We start from the raw sequence: 26,335 nt of genomic DNA, 5'->3' as shown, positions 1-26,335 counted from the left end.
GCTAAAGAAATATCTTTGTTTATAGTAAATAACCAAAAATGTCCCCTTCTAAATAAAAGACAGGCTTCACACAGATCGCTTTAGTCATCGGTGTAGAGAGATGAGTAATAATACACCATGTAGACAAAAGTGATTGGAGACTGACAGCAATGATTAATGAGATGTTACGGATGTCAGTACTTTGTAGGTCCACCGCGTGCAGTGATTACTGCAGACACCCTTCTTGGCAAACTGTCCGCAAGTTCCTGGACAACAGCAGGCGGTATGTTTTGCCATTCTGTCTTAAGTTAAGTGGTTCTCAAACTCTGTCCTCAGGACCCCACTTAGGTCATGTTTTCCATGTCACCCGGCAGCTGCACTGTGCATCACCAACTGACACATTTTAAAAATCTACAGGCGACTAGGAAAACATGGACCGTGGGGGGTCCCGAGGACCGAGTTTGAGAACCTGTGCTCTAGAATGCACCTGTCGCTTCAATTCGTCCCAGCGGTTCCCAGTGGGGTTAAGATCTGGACTCTGAGCTGGCCTGATTTACCAAATTTTCTGTATACCAGTCCAGCGTCGCCATGGAAGCATGACATTGCGCAGCCTACGATGATCCACATTTCAAACTCGGTTAGCTCCTTCCGGCAAGCCATTTCATTAGCAAATGATGTAATCAGTGCCCCTCTACATGTTTTATACCTACACAAACACGTGTCTGCCGTAGGAGTACACCATTTCGCTTGCGTGTGGAGGGGGGAGGGGCCTCCAGTCACTTTTGTCTGCATAGTGCAGTATCACACACACACACACACACACACACACACACACACCAGGGACCTACTGCCATGCCAGCTAGTATATTGCTGCAGAACCACAGCTCACAGACTCTCACAAAATTAACTGATTTATTGCACTTACAGAGACCCTGTGTCCTACCTGGGGTACCATTGGCGGTTTCTGATTTCTTTTTGGCGATCTGGTATTTATCTGGTGATCGTCTTCTTCACAGAAAAGTCGGCTTCGTTTAGAACTCCGGTGCGGCTGGAAGAAGAAGAAAAAACACGTCTCGTTTGGTAGCAGTAGAAAGCAAAAAGACAAATCTGAGAACACAAAGTATAGGTTCCAACTGGTAACAAGATTTAATACTTCAAACACACAGAATTATAAATCCACTCGGCAAAGATCTACACACAAGTTATATGGTATTAGGAATGCAGACAGAGCCTCATATTAAAGTAAAACCACAATTCATGCTAACCAGGGACACAGAACACAACAGGGTGACGGGCGTCACAACGCATGGATTTTATCATAAAGATAAGTTGCGGCATTGGTTACCAGCATTTCAAATGCAGTTTTTTTCTATTTCTATTTTCACCAAGTGCTATAATGCATTTAAACACCATAACTTTATAATTCACATTAAAGGCTTTGTTGAAACATTATCTGCTTGTTTATTTCATGACGACATTGTCACTGGTTAACACAGCTGCTCACCAGGTCGGTGACTGAGTTGTTCCCACCCTTCCAGTTTGGAGTTTTCTGCGGAGAGTTGTATTTTTCATGCCACGTATTCGATAAGCTTCCTTCTGTACAAAAAAACAAACAGAAAAACGCACCTTGGATGTTACATATTCACCTTACTAAGGTTACAAGGTCGACTACTTTTGGTTCTAGAGCCGACTCTAACCCTTTCTGTTTTTTCCCAATCCTCTAGAACTGCTCACATTTATAAAAGTCTGCAAAACTCCAAAACACCTGGGCTTCAAGGGGCCACAGGTCTCGAAATCTTAAAAAAAAAAAAAAAAAAAGGATTCATAAGTATACGATATTAAAATATATTTTCCACCTTCTATTTCACCTCCGGACTCCTGAAGTGAACTTACGCCCCTGCACAGGGTTCACGATGATGCGCATGGAGCAGTAATATCTTACACAGGGTTCTATATGGTGGACTCAGGACCATAGCTGGCACAAAGCAGGATGTCATTAATCCCTATCCGTTTAGTAGATAGACACCATATATTAGACAGACATTAGGTCGACAGGGTCAAAAGGTCGACAGGGTCAAAAGGTCGACATGGAAGAGGTCGACAGGCCAAAAGGTCGACATGATCAAAAGATCGACATGGCCAAAAGGTCGACATGATAATTGTCGACATAAAAAAGATAGACAAGTGTTTTTTTAATTTAACATGTTTTTGAATTATTTCATACTTTCTCTATCCATGTCAGCATAGAGTTGGTTATAAACCTTGTGGCGAGCGCAGCGAGCCAACGTGCCGAAGCTTGGCGAGCGAAGCGAGCCCCGCGAGGGTATGCCTTTCTGCAATTGGGGGTCCCAGATGACAGAACTATCCACACAAAGCACAAAAATGCAAAAAACATGGTGTCTACCTTTTTCATGTCGACCTTTTGACCCTGTCGACCCTTTGACCCTGTCGACCTAATGTCTGTCTAACATATGGTATCTATCTATTGACTTCCTAACTAGACACTATCTATCTTTCATACCGGAACCTAATTAATCAGCACCCTCTCATCTACCACGCGTTTCACCATTATGTGTTTTACATAGTATAAATTAGGAATCCTTCTGCCCCACATCATCCCAAATTATTTGGACAATTCTACCGCCCTGTTTGCATGTTACTGGAACCCCACTGCTCGGATTCAAAGCTCATACTTCAGATGACGTGATCTATGGGTGGAACGGTTTTAAACCTGAGGGAAGCTACACCGTTCCCAGCAATTCCTGTATCGTACAATGTACTGGTAGTCTATCTGTGACTGAGCCATTTCACAGCCCATTGGTAAATCACAGTCTAAATAATAATCAAAGTCCGAATTGCTAGCATCTTACCTTTTAGGCTGACAAGAGCTTTTGCTGAAGAATCTGGGGAGAAAAGAATAAAAGTGTATAGAAATCAGATCTGCCAGTGTCTCTGGATGTACAAACTGTATAATGCATTGGAGAGATGGGGAGGAAGAAAAGCATTAGACAGGAGATTGCAGTATAATACAGAACCATCACTATTATATCAACTTCCAATGTAAGCGGCCTGAGGAGGCAGCCTAGCGCCTCTCAAAACGGGAGGACAAAACACATAAAATAAAAAAGTATGTGAATGTAATATTCTGGGACCTACCCCCAGACTAGCACAGTACCAGGAAAGGTCGCACCAAGATTACCCATATGCCCCAACTGCTGCAGAGCCGCAACCACGGATGCCATGTGATGCGTATTAGAAGTATCTGTAAATGGAAACCATCACATCCTCACTTTTCTACTAAGCTACTCATTGTTGACAAGTGAATTCATTTATTCACCAATATATTCTCTATATACTTGTTGTTACCAATGCAAGCCTCACTATACTACTAGAACCTGAAAGTTAGTGAGCAACCTATAGCAATTAGAAAACCAATTTTCTGACCATCGCTTACAGAACTCTGTCCAGAATGACTGCCTAAACCCTCTTACTAATTCTGGGACTTTTAGTGCTGACATCATGGGGCTGATTCAGAGTCGGTTGTAGAGGAGCGATGATGTTCCTCGTCTGCACATGCGTCACAATTTTCTATGTACAGTCACAGTACAGATTTGGATGCACAGTAGCAAAAATGTAAGAGGCGTTCCTGCATGGTGACTGGTAGGTAATAGGGGAGTAGCTAAAATGATGCATGAAGATGATGCATGTTATGGGAATGTTGGAGGCGTGACATGGAAAGTGTTTGCGTACAGAGACATTGTTTTCTAATGGGCAAAACCATGTTGCACTGCAGGTGGGGCAGATGTAACATGTGCAGAGAGAGTTCGATTTGGGTGGGGTGTGTTCAAACTGAAATCTAAAGTGCAGTGTACAAATACAGCAGCCAGTATTTACCCTGCACAGAAACAATATAACCCACCCAAATCTAACTCTCTCTGCACACGTATATCTGCCCCACCTGCAGTGCAACATGGTTTTGCCCATTAAAGAACAAATTTGCTGCTGCGATCAGGTCTAAATTAGGCCCTCAGACTTCGCTCCCGCGTGAGAAGGATCGCTTCCATTCCGTCCATCTGTGGAAACATCAACTTCTTACCAACCACTTGTTGTCCTAGCACAATTTAGTACATCTCCTGTTTATCCATCTCCATCAGCGTGGTTTACGAAAATAATTGCTGGATATATAAAGTTTTATTGCTAACTTCACAGCTCTATCTTTGGTATTTTATAGCCAACTTCTGTTTTAGTTTATTTATTTACACTAGTTGTTACTTCTACTTCTGTATAGAAAATAATTTGTTTATTCAAAGCCAGCTCTCTGTATAAACCGCTCTTTCAAAAGAACAAAAATGTTTTTCAAATATTATAGAAAATTATGACTCTGCATCATCTACATTTGATGTGAACCTGCTTTACCGAATTGCACCAGTTAGCTCCCAGAACCTCTGCTTGTGGTTAATACAGTGAACAGGATTGGCAATCCCACCAATTAAGCCTCAGAAATATGGGGGGGGAGGGGCCGCAAATCAATTACATCTGATGTTGGGATGATATGTGCAGCTGTATACATCCAAGATACGGTAGCCGAGAACGCTGTTTTGACTATGTGGTTGGGATGTAGAAATGAGTGACAACGTGCCTTTATGAGAGTACCCGGGTCATTCCGATGGCAAATCACCATCACATTTAATTGAATTTCCCCCTTAGCATTTGCTATACTCAGTGAGGGCAGAAGTTTTGGGTAAATAGGTGCACAGTAACACAGGAAAGATGCATACCAGCACAAGTGATACAATACATCCAGAAACTGTTCAGTGAAAGAAGATGACAAAAACCAACAAGGGGTGAAACGATTGTTCAGTTGGGACCCCGCTGTGCTCAAAACAGAACTCCTGCATATACACACAGGCAATGCAGCAGACCTCCTGCTCCTTCCAGTAAGACTTTCCATGTACTCTCATCGACGCTCATAACATACAAGAGTGTATATTACAGCTGACAGACTGCAGACTTGACTCCTGTGCCATATATCACAGGTTCTCAAACTCGGTCCTCAGGACCCCACACAGTGCATGTTTTGCAGGTCTCACAGAATCACAAGTGAAATAATAAGCTTCACCTGTGGACCTTTTAAAATGTGTCAGTGAGTAATTAATACACCTGTGCACTTGCTGGGTTACCTGCAAAACATGCACTGTGTGGGGTCCTGAGGACAGAGTTAGAGAACCACTGCAATATAGGATACTCTCATTCATCCCTTCACTGCACGTTATCACTGACGCACAAGGGAGAAAAGCAGATATCGGCACTGGTAGTCTGAGTCTTTTCTTAATCCTACTTTATCCTGATCTTTGCTTATTTTCTGATCTACACTATATGTATTCATGGGAAGGGGAGTTCATGTACACTCGTTATCCAGTGCCTGGGCAAACAACAAGCAGTAGTAATTTGGCACTCTACCTATGAATCTTTTCTTACTTACTGTGTATCGCTAATTGAGATACTTTGTCACTAACAAACTTTAGATACATTCTGTTACTTGATGCTTACTTTGTATCACTGATGTACACGAGAGGATAACATACCACTGACAAGTTACAGATACATTGTGCTGCACTAGAGGATTGCTACAAACCCTGGTTAAGGAGAACTTTTCTGAATATGCTATCATGCTGCCAGCTCCTTTGTGTGTTTATAATCGGCATTAGCGCATTATTTGTGATGTTAGAAGCATTAATATGTAAAGGTTTCTGATATATTCCCCGTCACACATTTATCCAGGTACTGACCATCCATGTTATTTGACCGTCACAGCTGATATTTCTATTTATTGTTTAACGTGATATATTGCCCGTGAGCAGTAGCAATATTACAGGGGTATAATGATCATTATATAACGACCTGACTTTCATGCTGAGGGCTACAGATTGCTCAGGAGGGAATTTTCTATGGGGTCGATTCTATTCGGCAACTTAAGAATAGCGCCGGGAATTAGCTCCCGACGCTATTCACTTCAGCTGCTAGTGACCCGCAATTGTCGGGAATTCTTCTCTCATCCCCGGGGGATGAGAGAAGAAACCTGACAAAAGTGCTGCCTCGCGGCCGGCGCGAGGCTGATTCTGTCGGGAATCAGCCTTGCGCCGGAGAGTTAAGTCGGAGAATGCCCGTTCTCCCGACAATTCAACCTGTTTAGTCGGCGAGAACGGGACATCGCCGACTTAACTGGAGCTGAATTGAATAGCGTCGGGAGCTAATTCCCGGCGCTATTCTTAAGTTGCCGAATAGAATCGACACCTATGAATTTTGTTCTTTTTTCCCCCCTATATTGTCAGATTAGTTTTTATTGAATATGAATAAATTTGTTTTTAACTGTGATAAAGTGTGCTCCTGCAAAAAAAATTTAGCATCTTTTCTATTTTGCCATTTCAACACCCTAAACTCTAGGGAAGCACCACCAGATAGGTTAAACCTCTTCTTTTTCTACATGATATGGGACCCTTGTTACCATATTATCTTTAAAATTCTGGTTTTACTAATTATATAACCATGTTTCTATGTGAGGTTGAAAAGAGGCAAAATGCTCATCGGGTTCAACCTGTTTTCTGTGTTAAGCTGTTCATATTATAAAGCACCTGCTGGAGTAATGGTTTAATACCAATTGACAACTACGATTCTACCACTCCCAGATATTAATGTCACTCTGCTAAATGCTATAACCCTGGATACGGTTTCCAGTAAGAAATTTGTCCAATCAGTTTTTAAATGCATTTACAGAGTCCGCCATTATTACCTTCTCCGGCAGGGAGTTTCAAATCTTTATTGCCCTTACCGTGAAGAACCCTTTCCTACGTTGTGTACGGAATTTTCTGTCCTCTAGCCTCAGTGAATGCCCACGTGTCCTATACAGAGTTCTATTAAGGAACAAATCCCCTGCTAATTCCTTGTAATGACCCTTTACATATTTAAAGACATTAATAATGTCTCCTCTTAGACGCCTCTTTTCTAGTGTATACATGTTTAACCTAGTAAGCCTTTCCTCGTACTCCAGTGTCTCTAACCATTTAATCAATTTAGTAGCTCGCCTTTGAACCCTTTCTAGTTCCCAGATATCTTTTTTATAAATATGGTGCCCAAAACTGAACACAATATTAAAGGTGTGGACGTACCAATGATTTGTACAGCGGCAGGATTACATTCTCGTCCCTTGTCTCAATGCCCCGTTTTATGCACGCTAGCACCTTACTTGCCTTTTTTGCTGCATTTTGACATTGTGTACTGTTACTAAGCCTATTATCTATGAGCACCCCCAAATCTTTTCCCACCACGGTTACCACTATATTTTTATAGAATTTGATGGCAGATAAGAACCACTTAGCCCATCTAGTCTGCCCCCCCCCCCCCTTTTTTTTTTAACCATAGTTTTGCTTATTCTACGATTGTACCTGTGCGATAGCACTTACCCGGTGTTATTATTTATTACCAGTTATTTATATAGCGCATGCATATTCCGCAGCGCTGTGTCTCCCAACAAGCAGATTAGCCTGGGGCAATACAAAGGTCTAAAATTAACCAGGTGAACGGAAGAAGCATACAAAGAATATAATTCCTAAATGAAGTTCCACAGCCCAGGTGGAGTGAGACCAGAGATTGAAAGCATGGCAGGAAACGGGTATAGGCTTCCACTACAAAACACATATAAATGTTTTCCCCGTTCTGGACCAGTTTGGGGCTATCTACAGGGAGGATAGTAGATGCTAGCTGCCAGTACGGGTGGTCTTCAGTAAGCCGGCTGTCGGGATCCCCGCGCACAGTATACCGGCGTCGGGATCCCGACAGCCGGCATACCGACACTTATTCTTCCTCGTGGGGGTCCACAACCCCCCTGGAAGGAGAATAAAATCGCGTGGCGAGCCCGCAAGGGGCTCATTTGCGCTCGCCACACTGTCGGTATGCCGGCGGTCGGGCTCCCGGCGCCGGTATGCTGGTCGCCGGGAGCCCGACCGCCGGCATACCATACCACACCGCCAGTACTACAGTATTAAAAACAATACACCTACTCCCAACACACATCAGCCTAATGAAAGCGTTCTGCTGTTTAATCTGCTATTTACAGGAGTACCCATCGAAGTATATGTTATTATTTATAAACAGTTTCTTATATATCGCAACAAATTCCATTGCGCTTTACAACTGGAAACAGTGATAAACAAAACAGGATAATAGGCAGTCAGAGGTAGGAAGGCCCTGCTCGCAAGCTTACACTCTATAGGCATTGATACACAAGGATAATAAGATTTTACTCACCGGTAAATCTATTTCTCATAGTCCGTAGTGGATGCTGGGACTCCGTAAGGACCATGGGGATTAGCGGCTCCGCAGGAGACTGGGCACAACTAAAGAAAGCTTTAGGACTACCTGGTGTGCACTGGCTCCTCCCACTAAGACCCTCCTCCAGACCTCAGTTAGGATACTGTGCCCGGAAGAGCTGACACAATAAGGAAGGATTTTGAATCCCGGGTAAGACTCATACCAGCCACACCAATCACACCGTATAACTTGTGATACCATACCCAGTTAACAGTATGAAATATAACCGAGCCTCTCAACAGATGGCTCAACAATAACCCTTTAGTTAGGCAATAACTATAAACAAGTATTGCAGACAATCCGCACTTGGGATGGGCGCCCAGCATCCACTACGGGCTATGAGAAATAGATTTACCAGTGAGTAAAATCTTATTTTCTCTGACGTCCTAAGTGGATGCTGGGACTCCGTAAGGACCATGGGGATTATACCAAAGCTCCCAAACGGGCGGGAGAGTGCGGATGACTCTGCAGCACCGAATGAGCAAACTCTAGGTCCTCCTCAGCCAGGGTATCAAACTTGTAGACTCTTACAAAAATGTTTTAACCCGACCAAGTAACAGCTCGGCAAAGTTGTAAAGCAGAGACCCCTCGGGCAGCCGCCCAAGAAGAGCCCACTGTCCTCGTGGAATGGGCTTTTACAGATTTAGGGTGCGGCAGTCCAGCCGCAGAATGTGCAAGTTGAATCGTGCTACAGATCCAGCGAGCAATAGTCTGCTTAGAAGCAGGAGCACCCAGCTTGTTGGGTGCATACAGGAGAAATAGCGAGTCAGTTTTCCTGACTCCAGTTGTCCTGGAAACATATACTTTTCAGGGCCCTGACTACATCCAGTAACTTGGAATCCTCCAAGTCCCAAGTAGCCACAGGCACCACAATAGGTTGGTTCACATGAAAAACTTATACCACCTTAGGAAGGAATTGGGAACGAGTGCTTAATTCCGCCTTATCCATATAAAATACAGATAAGGGCTTTCGTATGACAAAGCCGCCAATTCTGATACACGCCTGGCCGACGCCGAGGCCCACAGAATGACCACTTTCCACGTGAGGTATTATAGCTCCACGGATTTAAGTGGCTCAACCCAATGCGACTTCAGGAAATCCAACACCACGTTGAGATCCCACGGTGCCACTGGAGGCACAAACGGGGGCTGACTATGCAGCACTCCCTTAACAAAAGTCTGAACTTCAGGCAGTGAAGCCAGTTCAATTTTGGAAGAAAATCGATAGAGCCGAATACTGGACCTTAATGGAACCCAATTTTAGGCCCATAGTCACCTCTGACTGTAGGAAGTGCAGAAATCGACCTAGCTGAAATTTCTCCTTTGGGGCCTTCCTGGCCTCTCAGTACGCAACATATTTCCGCCATATGCGGTGATAATGGTTTGCGTTCACTTCTTTCCTAGCTTTAAATAGCGTAGGGATAACTTCCACCGGAATTCCCTTTTCCTTCAGGATCCGGCGTTCAACTGCCATGCCGTCAACGCAGCCGCGGTACGTCTTGGAACAGACAGGCCCCCTGCTGCAGCAGGTCCTGTTTGAGCGGCAGAGGCCATGGGTCCTCTGAGATCATTTCTTGGAGTTCTGGTTACCAAGCTCTTCTTGGCCAACCCGGAACAATGAGTATAGTTCTTACTCCTCTCATTATTCTCATTACCCTGGGTAAGAGAGGCAGAGAAGGGAACACATACACCGACTGGTACACCCACGGTGTTACCAGAGCGTCCACAGCTATCGCCTGAGGGTCCTTGACCTGGCGCAATATCTTTGTAAATTTTAGTTGAGGCGGGACGCCATCATGTCCACCTGTGGCCTTTCCCAACGGTGTACAATCATTTGGAAGACTTCTGGATGAAGTCCCCACTCTCCCGGGTGGAGGTCGAGTCTTCTGAGAAAGTCTGCTTCTCAGTTGTCCACTCCGGGAATGAACACTGCTGACAGTGCTAACACATGATTTTCCGCCCATCGGAGAATCCTTGTGGCTTCTGCCATCACCATCCTGCTTCTTGTGCCGCCCTGTCGGTTTACATGAGCGACCGCCGTGATGTTGTCTGACTGGATCAGCAGCGGCCGGTGTTGAAGCAGGGGTCTAGCCTGACTTAGGGCATTGTAAATGGCCCTTAGTTCCAGAATATTTATGTGTAGGGAAGTCTCCTGACTTTTCCATAGGCTTGGAAGTTTCTTCCCTGTGTGACTGCCCCCCAGCCTCGAAGGCTGGCATCCGTGTTCACAAGGACCCAGTCCTGTATGCCGAATCTGCGGCCCCCTAGAAGATGAGCACTCTGCAGCCACCACAACAGCGACACCCTGGCCCTTGGAGACAGGGTTATCCGCCGATGCATCTGAAGATGCGACCCGGACCACTTTTCCAACAGATCCCACTGGAAAATCCTTGCATGGGACCTGGCAAATGGAATTTCTTCGTAAGAAGCTACCATCTTTCCCAGGGCTCGCGTGTATTGATGCACCGACACCTGTATACGTATTAGGAAGTCTCGGTCTAGAAACAACAACTCCTTGGACTTCTCCTCCGGGAGAAACCCTTTTTATCCTGTTCTGCGTCCAGAACCATACCCAGGAACAGTAGACGCGTCGTAGGAACCAGCTGCGACTTTGGAATATTCAGAATCCAGCCGTGCTGTTGTAGCACTTCCCGAGATAGTGCTACTCCGACGAACAACTGCTCCCTGGACCTCGCCTTTATAAGGAGATCGTCCAAGTACGGGATAATTATTTCGGCCATTACCTTGGTAAATACCTCGGTGCCGGGGACAGACCAACGGCAATGTCTGGAATTGGTAATGACAATCCTGTACCACAATTTTGAGGTACTCCTGGTGAAGAGGGTAAATAGGGACATGCAGGTAAGCATCCTTGATGTCCAGTGATACCATGAAATTCTCCAGGCTTGCAATAATCGCCCTGAGCGATTCCATTTTGAACTTGAACCTTCGTATATAAGTTTTCAAGGCTTTCAATTTTAGAATGGGTCTCACCGAACCGTCTGGTTTCGGTACCATAACATTTTGGAATAGTAACCCCGGCCTTGTTGAAGGAGGGGTACCTTGATTTCACCTGCTGGAAGTACAGCTTGTGAATTGCCGCCAGTACAACCTTTCTCCGAGGGCAGCAGGCAAGGCTGATGTGAGGTAACGGCGAGGGGGAGTCGCCTCGAACTCCAGCCTGTATCCCTGTGATACTATTTGCAGAACCTAGGGATCCACCTGTGGGCAAGCCCACTGGTCCCTGAAGTTCCCGAGACGCGCCCCTACCGCACCTGATTCCACCTGTGGAGCCCCAGCGTCATGCGGTGGACTCAGAGGAAGCGGGGGAAGATTTTTGATCCGGGGAACTGGCTGCTGGTGCAGCTTTTTCCTTCTTCCCTTGTCTCTGTGCAGAAAGGAAGCGCCTTTGACTCGCTTGCTTTTCTGAAGCCGAAAGGACTGTACCTGAAAATACGGTGCTTTCTTAGGCTGTGAGGAAACCCGAGGTAAAAAATTTTCTTCCCAGCTGTTGCTGTGGATACGAGGTCCCAGAGACCATCCCCAAACAATTCCTCACCCTTATAAGGCAGAATCTCCATGTGCCTTTTACAGGCAGCATCACCTGTCCACTGCCGGGTTTCTAATACCCTCCTGGCAGAATGGACATTGCATTAATTCTGGATGCCAGCCGGCAAATATCCCTCTGTGCATCCTTTACATATACGACGACGTCTTTAATATGCTCTATGTTAGCAAAATACTATACCTGTCTTAGAGTATTATATTATCTGACAGGGTATCAGACCACGCTGCAGCAGCACTAGTTATGCTGAGGCAATTGCAGGTCTCAGTATATAACCTGAGTGTGTATATACAGACTTCAGGATAGCCTCCTGCTTTTTATCAGCAGGTTCCTTCAAGGTGGCCGTATCCTAAAACGGCAGTGCCACCTTTTTTGACAAACGTGTGAGCGCCTTATCCACCCTAAGGGATATCTCCCCACGTGACCTATCCTCTGGCAGGAAAGGGTACGCCATCAGTAACTTTTTAGAAATTACCAGTTTCTTATCGGGGGAACCCACGCTTCTTTACACACTTCATTCATTCATCTGATGGGGGAACAAAACACTGGCTGCTTTTTCTCCCTAAAAATAAAACCCCTTTTATGTGGTACTTGGGTTCATGTCAAAAATGCGTAACACATTTTTCATTGCCGAGATCATGTAACGGATGTTCCTAGTGGATTGTGTATATGTCTCAATCTCGTCGACACTGGAGTCAGACTCCGTGTCGACATCTTGTGTCTGCCATCTGAGGTAACGGGCGTTTTTTGAGCCCCTGATGGCCTTTGAGACGCCTGGGCAGGCGCGGGCTGAGAAGCCGGCTGTCCCACAGCTGTTACGTCATCCAGCCTTTTATGTAAGGAGTTGACATTGTCGGTTAATACCTTCCACCTATCCATCCACTCTGGTGTCAGCCCCACAGGGGGCGACATCCCATTTATCGGCCTCTGCTCCGCCTCCACGTAACCTTCCTCATCCAACATGTCGACACAGCCGTACCGACACACCGCACACACACAGGGAATGCTCTGACTGAGGACAGGACCCCACAAAGTCCTTTGGGGAGACAGAGAGAGAGTATGCCAGCACACACCAGAGCGCTATATAGTGCAGGGATTAACACTATAACTGAGTGATTTCCCCCCCCCCCCAATAGCTGCTTGTATACATATATTGCGCCTAAATTTAGTGCCCCCCCTCTCTTTTTAACCCTTTGAGCCTGAAAACTACAGGGGAGAGCCTGGGGAGCTGTCTTCCAGCTGCACTGTGAAGAAAAAATGGCGCCAGTGTGCTGAGGGAGAAACCCCGCCCCTTTTTCGGCGGACTTTTCTCCCGCTTTTTTATGGATTCTGGCAGGGGTAATTTATCACATATATAGCCCTGGGACTATATATTGTGATGATTTGCCAGCCAAGGTGTCTTATATTGCCCTCAGGGCGCCCCCCCCCAGCGCTCTGCACCCATCAGTGACCGGAGTGTGAGGTGCACATGAGGAGCAATGGCGCACAGCTGCAGTGCTGTGCGCTACCTTGGTGAAGACCGAAGTCTTCTGCCGCCGATTTTCCGGACTCTTCATGCTTCTGGCTCTGTAAGGGGGACGGCGGCGCGGCTCCGGGAACGAACACCAAGGTCGGGTCCTGCGGTCGATCCCTCTGGAGATAATGGTGTCCAGTAGCCTAAGAAGCCCAAACTACCACCTGTTAGGTAGGTTCGCTTCTTCTCCCCTTAGTCCCTCGCTGCAGTGAGTCTGTTGCCAGCAGATCTCACTGTAAAATAAAAAACCTAAATATACTTTCTTTCTAGGAGCTCAGGAGAGCCCCTAGTGTGCATCCAGCTCAGCCGGGCACAAGAATCTAACTGAGGTCTGGAGGAGTGTCTTAGTGGGAGGAGCCAGTGCACACCAGGTAGTCCTAAAGCTTTCTTTAGTTGTGCCCAGTCTCCTGCGGAGCCGCTAATCCCCATGGCCCTTACGGAGTCCCAGCATCCACTTAGGACGTCAGAGAAAGGTGTTATCTATAGCTATATAGGTCAGTATTTGGACCCCTGCTGAATAAAACTTACTGTGGAGGGCAGGTGGGATGGACATAACCAAAATACGCTCAAAAGATTAGGGAAATGCAACAAAAAAATACACACTTTTTTATTATTAGTAGACAACAAATGGCAACATATTCATGTAAAGGTTTAAAGGAATGTAAATGGTATCACTGCCTAGAAATCAAGGTCTGCTTTGGTGTAAAAGTACTCCCCTTCCCAGCTCCTGTAACATCTGGCTGAGATCTACAGAGTAACCTGACAATAAGGAAATTCCCTGTAGCATGTCCTGGCATTGTATTCAGAGGCTACAGCAGTCTCACACACATCACAGTGCCAGCACAGAGGTTCCCAAACGTGGTCCTCAAGGCACCCCAACAGTCCAGGACTTATGTATATCCATGGCTCAGCACACATGGTTAATCAAATTGACTAAGGTGCTAATTAAGTCACCTGTGGCCAAGCATGGATACATTTAAAACCTGGACCGTTGGGGTGTCTTGAGGACCACGTTTGAGAACCTCTATGCTAGCCAATAAGACCATAAAGAACACAGCAGGGCGCGTCAACGGGCAGATACACACATAACATGAAGTACATAAAGAACAAGCTCACCATTACGGTTACCCATTATCTGTATTATAGGGTGCCTAATCCTGGAAACCCCTCCTTTACATTGCTGGGCCAATAACGGCACCTTGGATTGGAGAGTAGGTTGTAGATGGAACACAAGCTGATACAAGGTTCTACTACTGCCAAATCTGAATGTCCCCAGCAGTACAGGAGAGGACATCCTCTACGAGACACTCCCATGGCTCTGGGACAGGAGAGCAGCGGGTGTGTATTTCAGAATAAATGTGTTACACCATAGCCACATGCATAGATGTTATTGTACCACCTTAAAATGTACGACTCTCTGATAAAGGCACACCCAACATGGATGGCACAATTTAAGGAAAATAGAAATCATCAGGCACAAAACTTGGATGCTCAGACAGAGTTGGGCAAAAGGAAAAAAACAAACAAACAGAGGAGATGTTTTAATAGAATATTAGCAAAAGAAAGCAAAGGCAATTTGCACAGTGCCTTCCCTAAGTGTCCTTAAAGACCATTATTGTAGTTACACAGTATCTTATTTATTTTATTTGGTGCCAAAGGAACAGGCTTCGAGACTCAAATCAATACAGAACGAACATAAAACGGCATCGTCAGGGTGGGTGATAAAGCCCTGGTAGACTATGAGGCTGGAACAGGACTAGAGCAGGCAAAAGAACCGGCTGCAGGGGGGGGGGGGGGGGGGAGGGCATCTCAAAATTGTTGCCTCTGCAGCCGCCTAGTGCTGAAAGGACAGCAGCAGAACGAAACAAAAACCATAACAAGGAAAAAACAAACAAAAACACCCCAAACAGTTTAGAAACCAAAACAAGCAGGAAGCAGTAATGACGGAGGTTCCAGCTCATCCACAGCGTCTACTATCCCTTCTATACAGGACCCAGCTCACGGGTTACAGCCCCTTTCTGTACATTTAGCACATGCTGAAACCATGCTGTCATTCAATAAACAAAGGGCAGCGAGAAGGGAAAGTGACAGCCCCTCTGATCCGGGGGAGGGATATTTTAAGGTCAGCAGATAGGAGTGTGGGTAATCACACAGGGGGAGGGTAACAGCTGAGAAGAGGGACAGAGGGGGAGGGGGGTGACTTCAGAGATGGGGATAAACTAGGCACCCTAACACAACCTGTACCTCAGCCAGAGACGCTCTACTCAGACTGCAGCAAATGCAGAGGGCTGAGGCCTTACTCACAGAATGTGAAATGCACATCAAACCATTTATTTCAATACAGCTGCCCATTATACTTTGCAGGACTTAAGAGATTTATAAGAACCACTGTAGAAAAGACTTTATTTCCCGACCAGCTTTTATGTTTGCAGTGTAACAAGATTCAAATCATGCTTTATAGTCATTGTCCAAACTATTAAGACTTTATTCACATGCGCGCTACAGGGATCCACGGTTATTTCTCAGCACATTGAGGGTTAAACCTGAGTTTTATGCAAAATCGCACGCAGCAGCGTCTATTGGAGGTTACTCCTCCGGGAGTTTATGCAAATGACCTACAAACTCCTTTCCTAGTGTAAATCAGTGCGTCCAAATGTGCTAGGCACGAGACGCCCATTTCTAGCGCCCGTGCATGCTGTAATACTGGTTGGCGCATCCTTATACGCCACCATCGGACGCTCCAACCCTATGGCAGGTACAGTGTCTACATCTGGCCACGGCCTCCTACGCCTCTGGGAACGCAGGCACTTGCATAGACATGCCCCCAACACTCCCACTGAGGGCCCATTTCTTCCATGCGTGTGTGTATGTATGTATGTATGTATGTATGTATGTATATCTATATATCTCTATCTATATATCTCCAGTAACTGGTGACAAGGCATACAGGTAAATTCAATAAGGCACGACATAAGATATATGTTCCGGGGCGATGTGCAGTGCGGACAAGTCCCGTACATGTGGTAGGCTTACATGATGCATTGCCCCGCACACCCATATGGGGCTGTAAGCTAATATGTGCAGTATTGGGGCTATCAAACATCATCACAACAGCAGATTGCCCCTAACTGAATTGACCCCTTAATATATATACATTCACAGCAGAGGAAGGCAGAGTTCCCCACAGTATGGGGGTAATCAAGTTTTTCAGAACAGAATCCTCCAGCTAAGAGCATTTCTATTCAATGCAGTAATCGGCTGTTCGGGACTATAAATGCACAGCAGTGTACGGCCACAACAGAGCACCTATAAATATCTCTCCCAGCACGCCCGACAGATACGGTAATTTGTGTTCCGATAAATCACCAGCAAATTATCTGACAGAGGACCTCATTCCGAGTTGATCGCTCACTAGCTACTTTTAGCAGCCGTGCAAACGCATAGTCACCACCCACGGGGGGAGTGTATTTTCACTTTGCAAGTGTGCGAACGCCTTTGCAGCGGAACTCTGCAAAAACATTTTTTGCAGTTTCAGAGTAGGTCTGGATTTACCCAGTCCTTGCGATCACTTCGGTGTTTTTGTTCCCAGAACCGACGTCAGACATCCGGCCTGGACACGCCTGGGTTTTGCCAAAAACTCCCAGAAAACGGTCAGCTGACACCCACAAACGCCTTCTGTCAATCCCCTTGCGACCGGCTGTGCGAACGGAATAGTCGTAGAAGCCATCGCTGGGTAACGAACCACTGTGTACTTGTACAATGCACCTGCGAATTGCGGTGCATACGCAGATTAGCCCCATTCTGCCATGATTGCTGCGCTGCGAAAATCCGTAGCGAGCTATCAACTCGGAAAACCCCCCAGAGTACGGAAATGTCAGATAATTTGTCTGTCTGTATGATGGTGGATATTATCTGACAGTGTATGGCCAGCGTCAGGCTGAGTTTACAGTGCCAATGAAAGGGGACAAAATTTACATTTTGTTTATGTTTATATTACAGACTTACAGCTGAAGGTGTTTATAGTCACAGTAGTGTAAAGTCTAGAACACCATAACCAATGTTTATTTTCCCAATACCAGGGTACAGCATTTATTCTTCAGGTTTCATTTAACATACCAAATACTAGCATAGAAACACCCTAGTCTTGTGGTGTTTGTATACCCAAGATACAGGCTTTAGACTTGGTGTTTAAGAGGACTATGGGGTCGATTCAAGTCACAGACAGTTGAATAGAGGCGGAAATTAGCTCCCAGCGCTATTCAATACAGCGCCAAGTGACACGCAATTGTCGTGAATTCTTCTCTCACCCCCGGGGGATGAGAGAGGAAATCCGACAAAAGTGCGGCCGACGCGAGGCTGATTCTGTCAGGAATCAGCATCACGGCGGGGAGTTAAGTCGGAGAATGCCCGTTATCCTGACAAATCAACCTGTTAAGTCTGGGAGAACGGGCCATCGCCGACTTAACTTGAGCTGAATTGAATCAACCCCTATGGGTAATATATACCCAGTATCAGGGTGCATGTTCTAGTATTGTGGGATCCTTTGCCAATAACAGGATACATGCTCCGGTATAGGGATGTTACATTCCCAGTATCGAGCTCTGGTATTGGGTGTAACATTCCCAAATAAAAATAAAAACTTATATCATACATCTCTGAGTGCATTCATTATATTGCAGAAAACAGGATGAGTAGAAAGCCAATAGTGTTGTTGACAGTGAAACCAAACCAAGAAAGAAAAACCAGCACAGCAGTGGTTGTTCTGTTGAAAACAAGAGGAAAATATTTATAGAAAAGTGTTTGGTACAGGTTGAGTATCCTATATCCAAATATTCCGAAATACGGAATATTCCAAAATACAGAATTTTTTTGAGTGAGATAGTGAAACCTTTGTTTTCTGATGGCTCAATGTACACAAACTTTGTTTAATGCACAAAGATATTAAAAATATTGTATAAAATGACCTTCAGGCTGTGTGTATAAGGTGTATATGAAACATAAATGAATTGTGTGAATGTACACACACTTTGTTTAATGCACAAAGATATTAAAAATATTGGCTAAAATTACTTTCAGGCTGTGTGTATAAGGTGTATATGTAACATAAATGTATTCTGTGCTTAGACTTAGGTCCCATCACCATGATATCTCATTATGGTATGCAATTATTCCAAAATACGGAATAATCCGATATCCAAAATACCTCTGGTCCCAAGCATTTTGGGTAAGGGATACTCAACCTGTAATGTAATTAGAAAAAGTCTGTAAGCAAAGAACAACTTGTGTATTACGTTCTGCTTGTCCGAATGTTACATGTTCTTTAGATTTATGATATAAGCAATGTTTTGTTAAACACTTTAACGTATTAAATGTATAGATTATTGCATATTTGCTTTGTTTTTTTGCTCAGAAATGATAAAATAAATATATTTTAAGGTAAAGCAATCTAAGTATCCTGACGATTTACATAGTGCTGATGAATATGCTGTGTGCAACCATATTACTACAATACATTTGTTGTTACTAATACCTGCACATTAATATACATTTGCCAATTATAAAGAATCGCACAGTGGTAAAACAGAGTCAAAGATTTGGCATACTGACTCCGCAGGCCTGGTCACATTCCCGGTAACTGGGTGTAGGCAATGGTACTTGGGTGTTTTACACCCTGTCAGATGGCTGGATCCATTGTTAGGGTCTTGTACCCCCCCAGTACCAGAATCAGATAATACGATATTATACAGCCAGTACTAGAATATTGTGTTGGGGGTGTTATACACATTGAATCAGGGCACAGGCTCCAGTGCTGAGGTGTTAATCGCCCGTTATCAGGTCCTAGACTTAGGTGTTTGGGGTGTTCTACCCCCGGGTAACAGGGACAGGTGTTGGGGTGTTCTACCCCCGGGTAACAGGGACAGGTGTTGGGGTGTTCTACCCCCGGGTAACAGGGACAGGTGTTGGGGTGTTCTACCCCCGGGTAACAGGGACAGGTGTTGGGGTGTTCTACCCCCGGGTAACAGGGACAGGTGTTGGGGTGTTCTACCCCCGGGTAACAGGGACAGGTGTTGGGGTGTTCTACCCCCGGATATGTGGGTAAGATATTGGGGTGTTATACCCCCGGTATCAGGATGAGATATTGAGTGTTATAACACCGGGTAACAGGGTCAAATATTGGGGTGTTATACCCCCGGTATCAGGGTCAGCTGCTGGGGTGTTATACCCCCGGGTATCAGGGCTCCGACCTAAGGGGACCCCCCTGGTGACAGTCATCCCCACTCCCCGCCCGGGGCTCTCTCCCGGTGACAGGAGCCGGACAGTGACAGCGGGGTCACCGGACGGCGGCTCCAGCTCTCTCTTACCCTCCACATCTGCCAGGTCCGGGGGCGGCGCGTCCTCCTCCTCCGCTCCCGAGCCTGGGGCGCCCCGGGCCGCCTTTATCCGCTTCATGGCGCCGAGTCACGGGCAGGACGAGCCTCCGTTGGGTTTGAACTCCCCTCTCTGCGCCGCCATTCGCGATCCCGCTCGCGTTGCTGGGCGAGAACATGACGTCACGGCAAACACTGCGCCGGCTACGTGCGCAGGCCCGCGGAAGTCGGCCCGGGAGCGAGCCGTGGCGGGAGTGCGAAAGCTACTGCTTCAGTCTGAGCTGTCCCGGCTGGGTGCTGCGTGTGACAGGCTGAGGCTTTTCCCAGTCTTGTCTCAGGGCTTCTCTCGCCGGTGTCAGACTGGGGCATGAAGGGCCCCTACAGCGTCATTATAATAATCTGTGCCCCCTACAGTGTCATTATAATAATCTGTGCCCCCTACAGTGTCATTATAATAATCTGTGCCCCCTACAGTGTCAATATAATAATCTGTGCCCCCTACAGTGTCATTATAATAATTGTGCCCCCTATAGTGTCATTATAATAATCTGTGCCCCCTACAGCGTCATTATAATAATCTGTGCCCCCTACAGTGTCATTATAATAATCTGTGCCCCCTACAGTGTCATTATAATAATCTGTGCCCCCTACAGTGTCAATATAATAATCTGTGCCCCCTACAGTGTCATTATAATAATTGTGCCCCCTATAGTGTCATTATAATAATCTGTGCGCCCTATAGTGTCATTATAATAATCTGTGCCCCCTACAGTGTCATTATAATAATCTGTGCCCCCCTACAGTGTCAATATAATAATCTGTGCCCCCTACAGTGTCATTATAATAATCTGTGCCCCCTACAGTGTTATTATAATAATCTGTGCCCCCTATAGTGTCATTATAATAATCTGTGCCCCCTATAGTGTCATTATAATAATGTGCCACTTATTGTGTCATTATAATAATGTGGCCCCTATAGTATCATTACAATAATCTGTGCCTCCTATAGTGTCATTATAATAACCTGTGCCCCCTACAGTGTCATTATAATAATCTGTGCCCCCTACAGTGTCATTATAATAATCTGTGCCCCTACAGTGTCATTATAATAATCTGTGCCCCCTATAGTGTCATAATAATCTGTGCGCCCTATAGTGTCATTATAATAATCTGTGTTTATTGTGAAATTATATTAATTTGTGCCCCCTATAGTGTCATTATAATAATCTGTGCCCCCTACAGTGTCATTATAATAATCTGTGCTCCCTATAGTGTCATTATAATAATGTTTCACCTATAGTGTCATTATAATAATGTGGCCCCTATAGTATAATTACAATAATCTGTGCCCCCTATAGTGTCATTATAATAATCTGTGTTTATTGTGAAATTATATTAATTTGTGCCCCCTATAGTGTCATTATAATAATCTGTGCCCCCTACAGTGTCATTATAATAATCTGTGCCCCCTATAGTGTCATTATAATAATCTGTGCCCCCTGCAGTGTCATTATAATAATCTGTGCCCCCTATAGTGTCATTAGAATAATCTGTGCCCCCTACAGTGTCATACTCTCCAACTGTACCTTTTTAATAGGTACAGTACCTTTTTTTTATGGTCTGTACCGATTTTTGCCTCTCCAAACTATCATTGAAAGTATAGGAAAAGGGGCGTGGCCACGCCCCCCTTACCCGCGGCCACGCCCCTTTTTCGGATGTGTACCGATTTTTCTGTGTAAAATGTTGGAGGGTATGCAGTGTCATTATAATAATCTGTGCCCCCTACAGTGTCATTATAATAATCTTTGCCCCCTATAGTGTCATTATAATAATCTGTGCCCCCTATAGTGTCATTATAATAATGTGCACCCTATAGTGTCATAATAATAATCTGGACTGTGCCCCCTGTAGTATCATTATAGTAATCTGTGCGCCCTATTGCGTCATTATAATAATGTGCCCCTATAGTGTCATTTTCTGCTGCGGGGTACACTGGGCTCCACAAGGAATGGACAATGGGGGTGTAGAGTAGGATCTTGATCCGAGGCACCAACAGGCTCAAAGCTTTGACTGTTCCCAGAATGCATAGCGCCACCTCCTATATCACCCCACCTCCCTGCACAGGATCTCAGTTTTGTAGTTGGTGCTGCAGTAGCACTGCAGGCACTTAACAGAGGGGCTGCTCCAGGCAGCCCTAAGTAGAGCTTTTTTTCTGAGGAAAAAAGTGAAGACTACAAGGGCAGCAGCAGTGTTACATGTCAGTGGACATTCACGGCTGCAGCTCCGGCTCTCCCCAGCGGCACTGTACACTCCCGAGCCCTGGTTGCCGGGTAACTACAGCAGGAGGCTCCGGTTTTCTTCTTGTCAGGCACACACGATGGGGGCTCTCCGGGATCGCGTGGCCGCGCTTCGGGAGGTGGTAAGTGGGTCCCGCTTGTGGGACCCGGTCTTTATCGCGTTCCGGTGCGGTCAGTGGGAGGCGGGCCGCGCACGCTGGCGGTGGACACTGTGGCAGTACAGGCGATCCCACTAGATCACCAGGGCATGGGACAGGTCAGGTTTTCTCTATAAACCGTTTTATTAGAGCCCGCAGTACCCGGTGGTTTTGCCAGCAGGGGGATAGAGCTTGGACATGAAGCCCCTCCCCCAGCCCCAGGGCGCCATTTTCTGCAAATGTTCCCGCCCTGGAGCTGCATATCTGTCTCTCCCTCACTCCTGGCAGTGTCTGCGGCGCCATTATCCCTCAGCTCACTGTTCCTTGGAATGCTTGGGCAAATCCTCCTATGTAAAGCCGCCTGGTTGCCAGTGCTGTGACTTTAAAGACACTTAAGTAGTCTACCTGCCTTTTTAGTCAGTGTTAGTTAAGAAAGAGTGCATTTAGTCAGGGTTTTATAGTACAATTACCCTGTGATATACATCCAGTTCTTACTGTGTACTGTTATATCTATTGTTATATAGCTGTGTAAGTTAGTCCAGTGCAGTATTATTGCTAGTAATAACCTCTACATTGTACAAACTGTGACTTTTGTGTGTGCATTTGATAGCTGAGTGGTGTCCATTTTGTGTCTTTCACTCAACCTGCTATCCCCATATTCTATAACCTGAGGGGGCTAGGTGCTTCGGGTTTTATCTGATATAGGATTTTCACAAAGATATACTGTATTACGTATTTTTCTCTGTGATTTAGTCACCATATCTCTCCTTTATCTCTGCTGGTGCTGACTACACTTCGCAGGGGTTTGGGCTAGAGGTATTGTGCTGCTGACAAATTGTACTGTGTTACCTGATACTGCAAGTTATATCATGTCTGCTTCTGAGGGTAAGAGGTCTGGAGCTGAACACACTGACGGTGTTGCTGAAGCCGCAGATACCTATGAGGAGAATATAGCAGCTTTGGGCTCTGGTTCTGGGGGCTCCTTGCCCCCCAGTGGGACGGTGGCAACGGGGGCAAATAATGACCTGCCGTGGGCCGCTTTTTCCACACTTCTGCATACGCTAGTTCATAAACTAATACCCCCTATGGTACCTCCAATGCCGGTACAACCGTTTGTGGTTCCTGCAGCTAACCTGCCGTGGGCAGAGGATTTATCTGCTCAATTAAAGAAGTTGAACCAGTCCCTGACTACTAAAAAGTCTGACCATCGCTCGCCTAAGTCCAAGAGGTCCTCTAAGCGAGCGCTTGTCTCCTCACAATCCACTGCTGTCACTGACACCTCGTCTGATGAAGACGGCACATACACGGACCCCACTGGTTCTGACTCAGATACGGCTGATGGGGAGGGTGGTTCACATGTGGATGTTCCTGATCTTTTGGAGGCTATTAAATTAATTTTACAGATTACGGATGATCCCAAGCCATCCGTTCCTCCTAAGAAACCAGATAGGTTCAAGCGTCAGAAGATGATTAAACAAGTTTTACCTCACTCTGAACACCTAATTGATATACGTCAGGAACCCTGGTAAAACCTGGGTACGAAGTTTGTGCCTCAAAAGAAGATGCTGGCTCGCTATCCCCTCGCGCCGGAGCTGTCTAAGAATTGGGAAACGCCTCTTCCAGTGGACTCACATGTGGCTAGGATGGTGGTTTCCTCAGCTCTACCCGTCACCACCGTCACGTCTCTAAAAGAGCCTACGGATAAACGTGTGGAGGGTTGTCTTAAAGCGATTTACACCCTCACGGGTGCTGCACAAAGGCCCACTATTGTAGCTACTTGGGCTGCAGAGGCCACTGAAGCATGGGCCTTGGAGTTAGATGCTGAAATCTCTTGACCATGCTAGACAATGCTTGTCTTATATTGTCACAGCTTCTCGTTATATTAAAGAGGCGGCTTCTGATGCCGGTATCCTGGCAGCCAAGGCCTCTACTACGTCAGTCCGGGCTCGCTGGATATTGTGGCTGAGATCCTGGCCTGTGGATCTGGACTCTAGAAAAACCCTGGAGGTACTCCATTTTAAGGGAGATATTCTGTTTGGGGAGGACTTGAATAAGATAGTGGCTGACTTGGCTACTGCCAAAACTGCCTGTCTGCCAAGTACTGCTCCTTCGGCGTCGGAGGCTAAAGGTACTTCTTTTCGCCCCTTTCGTCCTTCAGGTAAAGCAAAAGGTCAGGCGTACAACAAGCAGTCCCGCACTTCCAAACCTGGTAAGCCTAAGCCCAAAAGAGCCTGGGCGGCCCGTCAGCCAGCTTCCAAGACAGATAAACCTGCCGCATGACGGGCGGGCCTCCCTCTGGGGGATTCCAGGGTGGGGGGCAGGCTTCTAGGGTATACCCAGGAATGGTTGAAGACCACTTCAGATGCCTGGGTACGGGAAGTTGTCACTCGAGGTTACGCCATAGCTTTCAAAAACCGACCCCCTCATCGATTTTGCCAGACGGATGTCCCATTGGACAAGACAAAGGCAAACACTCTACATTCGGTGGTACAGACCCTCCTGGATACAGGTGTCGTAGTACAGGTGCCCCTTGCTCAGAGGGGCCGGGGGTACTATTATCCGCTGTTTCTAGTCCCGAAACCGAATGGGTCCTCCCGGACCATTCTCAACCTCAAAGCATTGAACAGGTTTGTGAAGGTTTCCAAGTTCCGAATGGAAACCCTTCGCTCTATAGTTCTGGCCTTGGAACCTGGGGACTTCATGGTCTCCCTGGATATACAGGTTGCTTACCTGCATATTCCTATAGCAGTGTCTCATCAGCAATACCTGAGATTTGCGATTGGCAACTGCCATTACCAGTTTCGGGCGTTACCTTTTGGTTTAACAACGGCTCCGCGAGTCTTTACAAAAGTCATGGCGGTGATGACAGTGGTACTCCGCCGTCAAGGGGTCAGGATACTGCCGTATTTGGATGACTTGTTAATCCTGCCAAATTCCCCAGAACTTCTCCTGCGTCATTTAGATGTGACGGTCCGGTTTCTGCAAACCCACTGGTGGCTCATCAACTGGAAGAAGTCATCCCTGATCCCTGCTCAGAGCATGGTGCATCTGGGAGCACTATTGGACACTCACAACCAGCGGTTGTTTCGGTCTCAGGAGAAATTCCTGAAACTTCAGGACAGGATTCGTTGCTTCCTATCTCGTCCGCAAGTGTCGATACATTCGGCAATGCAGGTGCTGGGCCTCATGGTGTCAGCATTCGACATGGTGGAGTACGCTCAATTTCACTCTCGCCCTCTCCAGAGGCTGATTCTAGCCAAATGGGACGGCCTGCCTCACCGGATCCGGTCTCAAATGATCTCATTGACTCCGGAGGTCCGTCTGTCACTGCTCTGGTGGCTCCGGGACCAACAGCTGTGCAGGGGCCGTCCGTTCTGGATATCCAACTGGGTCCTGTTGACGACGGATGCCAGTGTAAGAGGTTGGGGCGTGGTGCTGGAGCATCACTCCCTTCAGGGGCGGTGGACCATGGAGGAGTCCCTCCTCTCGATCAATATTCTGGAGTTGCGGGCGGTCTTCAATGCCTTGAACCTAGCCCAGCATTTAATTCAGAACCGTCCTTTTCAAGTACAGTCGGACAATGCCACCACAGTGGCTTACATAAATCATCAAGGCGGCACTCGAAGCCGCCTAGCAATGAAGGAAGTCTCACGGATTCTACAGTGGGCAGAACGCCATCTACCGGCCATATCGGCAATATTCATTCCGGGAGTTCTGAATTGGGAAGCGGACTTTCTCAGTCATCAGGACGTACATGCCGGCGAGAGGGGCCTCCATCCAGAAGTGTTTCAACTCCTAGTGGAAAGGTGGGGCCTTCCAGACGTAGATCCGATGGCGTCTCGACACAATCACAAGGTTCCGGTCTTCGGAGCAAGAACAAGGGATCCTCAAGCAGCATTCGTGGATGTGCTGGCGGTACCGTGGAGGTTTAGTCTGCCGTACGTGTTCCCTCCGGTGTCACTCCTGCCCATGGTACTTCGGAAGTTCAAGCAAGAAAAAAGAATTCTGCTTCTCATAGCTCCAGCGTGGCCCAGACGGCACTGGCTCTCAGACCTGCAAGGCCTATCGTCAGAGCGTCCAATTCTACTACCACAACGTCCAGACCTCGT

At 46.4% G+C, this 26,335-nt stretch overlaps 1 protein-coding gene across 2 annotated transcripts in view; it reads right to left on the bottom strand.

Annotated features, from left to right (window-relative positions):
* The window catches only part of LIN9 (lin-9 DREAM MuvB core complex component), an 83,967-nt gene extending 63,947 nt beyond the window's left edge, over positions 1-20,020 (bottom strand). The window contains exons 1-4 of one of the 2 annotated variants that reach the window (XM_063918963.1): positions 19,787-20,020; positions 2,850-2,882; positions 1,484-1,575; positions 923-1,027 (exon numbers count right to left, since the gene is read on the bottom strand). In XM_063918963.1, coding sequence (XP_063775033.1) covers positions 923-1,027; positions 1,484-1,575; positions 2,850-2,882; positions 19,787-19,874 — 318 coding nt within the window. In that variant the 5' untranslated portion in view covers positions 19,875-20,020. The remainder of the gene's footprint in view (positions 1-922; positions 1,028-1,483; positions 1,576-2,849; positions 2,883-19,786) is intronic. The other variant, XM_063918962.1, reaches the window with a different exon arrangement.
* Positions 20,021-26,335: the final 6,315 nt, after the last annotated feature.

Source organism: Pseudophryne corroboree, chromosome 4 (assembly GCF_028390025.1).
Source record: "Pseudophryne corroboree isolate aPseCor3 chromosome 4, aPseCor3.hap2, whole genome shotgun sequence".
Taxonomy (NCBI): domain Eukaryota; kingdom Metazoa; phylum Chordata; class Amphibia; order Anura; family Myobatrachidae; genus Pseudophryne; species Pseudophryne corroboree.
The sequence above is the reverse complement of the archived record's forward strand: the minus strand, read 5'-3'. Positions and strand labels throughout refer to the sequence as shown.